The sequence below is a fragment of the Austrofundulus limnaeus genome, unplaced genomic scaffold (genome assembly GCF_001266775.1).
Source record: "Austrofundulus limnaeus strain Quisiro unplaced genomic scaffold, Austrofundulus_limnaeus-1.0 Scaffold168, whole genome shotgun sequence".
Classification (NCBI taxonomy): domain Eukaryota; kingdom Metazoa; phylum Chordata; class Actinopteri; order Cyprinodontiformes; family Rivulidae; genus Austrofundulus; species Austrofundulus limnaeus.
This window is the reverse complement of record NW_013952570.1, coordinates 673,488-677,018: the sequence shown is the minus strand read 5'-3', so window position 1 is coordinate 677,018 and position 3,531 is coordinate 673,488. Positions and strand designations below refer to the sequence as shown.

At 42.5% G+C, this 3,531-nt stretch overlaps 1 protein-coding gene across 3 annotated transcripts in view; it reads right to left on the bottom strand.

The window, feature by feature from the left end:
• LOC106523872 (nucleosome-remodeling factor subunit BPTF) overlaps positions 1-3,531 on the bottom strand; it is a 25,156-nt gene that overhangs the window by 1,640 nt on the left and 19,985 nt on the right. For all 3 annotated transcript variants that reach the window (XM_014017443.1, XM_014017445.1, XM_014017444.1), the window contains exons 26-30: positions 2,412-2,881; positions 2,148-2,324; positions 1,838-2,030; positions 1,317-1,401; positions 967-1,153 (exon numbers count right to left, since the gene is read on the bottom strand). In XM_014017443.1, the coding sequence (XP_013872897.1) occupies positions 967-1,153; positions 1,317-1,401; positions 1,838-2,030; positions 2,148-2,324; positions 2,412-2,881 (1,112 nt within the window). The remainder of the gene's footprint in view (positions 1-966; positions 1,154-1,316; positions 1,402-1,837; positions 2,031-2,147; positions 2,325-2,411; positions 2,882-3,531) is intronic.

Sequence of the window (3,531 nt, the reverse complement as noted above, 5' to 3'; positions counted from 1 at the left end):
CACACACACACACACACACACACACACACACACACACACACACACACACACACACACACAAGTGTTACAGTGATGTAACATGACGCTAAGGCTATGTTCACACTGCAGACAAAAGTGACCAAATCTGATTTTTTTTATGACACTTTGAACATGACTAATGTGATGTTTTTTAACCTATGGTACTAAATCAAAAACACATCTGATGTTTTTCAAAGAAGTCACGCCGCATTTCGTCTAACCTTTATATCAAGGAGGTAGTGGTATATGGATCCATCAGATATTGATATTAACCTGTTATAGGTATAATTTTTTTTTATGTCATGTGCGGCGTCTCTCAGGTTTTGAAAATCAGCCGACAATTTTAAACTCTCACCGGGAGAACCAGGCGTCAGGTCCAGTTWCTTACATTTTTGATGTGCCATGTCCTGGATGACTAAGACTGTTTTCACACCTGATAGTCTGGTAGACACAGTTCAACTAGGGACCAAAATTGCAACTTTTGTAACATTTTAAACTGGATTTGGTTTGACTACACATTCACACCTCCCCAAACCAACTGGACTTTCTTGACAAACAAACTAGTGTTCGATTAAAGCGGACTATTCTGTGCAAACAGGTCACATCAGGATCACAACTGTTGCTGGAGCTCGCAGGTAAATTATAATGTGAACGACCACATAAAAAAAAAAATCAGATTTGAACATTAAAACCTGCAGTGTGAACGTAGTGTTGGGCTCATTGAGACAAYGAACACGAGTTTACATAGAACAGCACATGAAACACAGTGTAGTCTACAGTACAGCACACTCTAATGAAAAATACAGCTACAAAACACATGCTAGTAGTGCAAAGTGAGAGGCAGCCATAAATGCATAAAAGAAAAACAGACATAACAGTCTTTCTGAGTAAGCCTGGAAAAGCTTAATAGTTTGTTGAAACATAAAAATGATGAGCTGCAGCACTTACCTGCTCGCTTTAAAGCCTTTTAGTTTCTGTACAAAGAAGGCTTCGAGCACCTCGGCGCACTGAAAGAAGGGTGTGTCGTTGGGGTTGTAGTAGCGGCAGTTATCGAAGATTTTGGTCACGTCTGCCACAAACTCTGTGAGCTTCTGGTAATGTCGCTTCTGCAAACGGGTTTCCATGGTGGAAAAGTCTAAGAGGGACAGAACAACACCAGGCATTATAAAACAACTGTATCAACAGACTATGGCAGGGCACAATACCTACATTAAAAAGGCACACAATGGATATTTTAAATTATATAATTTCATAGCCACACGTTTCTGAAACTGTGCTGAGAGAATAACAGCTCTTACCCATCGGCTCTTTAATGACACGATAATAATCTGGAGCGTCGTGAGGATCCACTGGTTCGAGAAACGGCCAGGCCATTTTGTGAGACTGAAACAATGCAGAATTGGTACACAATTTAACACAGATTAGGTCTGAGATTGGACCTAAGAACACTTTTTTTTTAAATGGGGTTTTACACATACACACACACACACACACACACACATAGTTTTTCTATCCCCGTGGGGACCTTGCATTGCCTTCCATTCATTTTCCATTTTTATAGCCTAACCTGACCCTTTACCTTAAACCTAACCACACAGTCCATACCTGACCCTAACCTGGCCCTGCCTTCCTACACAGCTGCATCTGGGATTTCTCCCATAGACAAGGACTTCTGAACCCCAGATCCAAGTACCTATATATAAGACTACAAACCTTTAAATATTTAATCTGTTTATTTATTTATATTGATAGTACATAGCCTGAACTACAGCTATAACAATGATATTAATATGCAGTCATACACACAGTGGTGTTGTACCTGTAACGAGCGTAATATTCTTTTCAGCCCCTCGTAGTCTTTGTCAGTGAGTGGAGACAGGACAGTCATGGCGTCTTCTGTGGACTGACACTGTGGACAAACGTACACGTCGATGTGATTGGCCTCGCTCTGCAGGATGCCCACACAGCGCCCGTGGTACCAGTTCTGGCAGCGATCACAGCCTATGTAGAACCTGTGGGAGAGGGTTGGAGGGATGGTCAGATCAACCGGTTCAAATGTTCAGACTGCAGGGTTTGACAACGAGCTGGAACAATTTGACTCAGAGCTGACGATGTAGAAAAAGCCCTACTGTGATTCATCATAAGGTGTCCGACAAATGCAGTAGAGCTCCTCGCTGCTGCCTGCCTGCTGACCACGCTTACAGTCGCTGCACACAAAGTCCTCTAACTTCTTGGCCTCCTTCTCTGTGATGCCGACACACGCTCCGTGGAACCAGTTGGAGCACAGGTCGCAGCCGATGTAAAACCTGCGAGACAAACATCAGGTTTTCACAGCGATTGAGAGGAGCTGAYGTCACGTTTGAATCAGCAGAAAGATGAAAGAAAGGTCTCACTTTGACTCGTCGTACGGCGTTTTGCAGATACAGTACAGCTTGGTGTCCTTCTTGTGATCCTTTGAGGTAGAAGACAGCTTCTTCTTCTTCTTCTTGTGCTTCAATAAGCTGGGATCTCGCTCCTGGTCTCCATCCCTTTCCTTGTCTTTGTCTCGCTCTCTGTCCCGATGTTTGTCTCTCTCCCTGTCCCTATCTCGCTCTCTTTCTTTATCTCTGTCTCTGTGTCGGTCTCTGTCCTTGTCCCGTTTCTTGCTYTTGTCGTGATGTCGGTCTCGGTTTTTGTCCCTGTCTTTCTCGTCTTCTCGTGGACGTTTATGGGATGGTGCGTGTGTGCCGTGGGAGGAATGTGCAGAGTGAGGAAGGTGGGAGGACGCCGCCGCCTTGATGGTCGCTGCAGCGGCCTGGGCGATGGCMGTTCGGGCTTTCTCCTTTTCTCTCTGCAGCCTGGCCAAGTCCCGCCTCAGCTCGTCCTGAGAAGAAAACAAGACACTTAATGAGGTTTTTGGTCATTAAAGTCTTGTCTCTCCTGTCCGACAGAATCACACAAACAGCTCGTGCTTCAGGAGGATCTCTGGATGAGCTGAAACACCCAGCTCACGAAACAGTATTTTTCAAAGAATTTTAAAGATGAACTCTGTTGGAAGAAATCTGTTTAAGCATTCTTAGAGGATTTTCCACACTTCATAACAAAAATCATTTGATCCCAGATCATCAAAACAAGAAAAAAAAAAAAACTAATTGGACATTAGAGCAAAACTCCTTTGGGAGTTGTTTTATTATTATTTTATTTATTTTCTCAGCGCATTAAGATTTTGTCACCACTTCACACTGAAGTTTGATCAACTTTTTTCCTCTCAACGCAAGCAGAGTTCAAACAAGCTCAAACTTTATTTTCTTAGCAAATCAGTGTGAATTCAGCCCAAAGTCTGTTCTATTTCAGGGTTCCTACAGCTTAAGGCAAGTTAAATTAAAGACGTTTAAAGACCTCTTGAAATGACATTCAAGACTAATATCACCATAAACACAAAAAGAAAAAAAACATTTAGCGACAATTTTAGCCAAATTTTTAATTTAAAATCCAAACAAATAGCTGTGAGAAGCATTTGGTAATATATATATA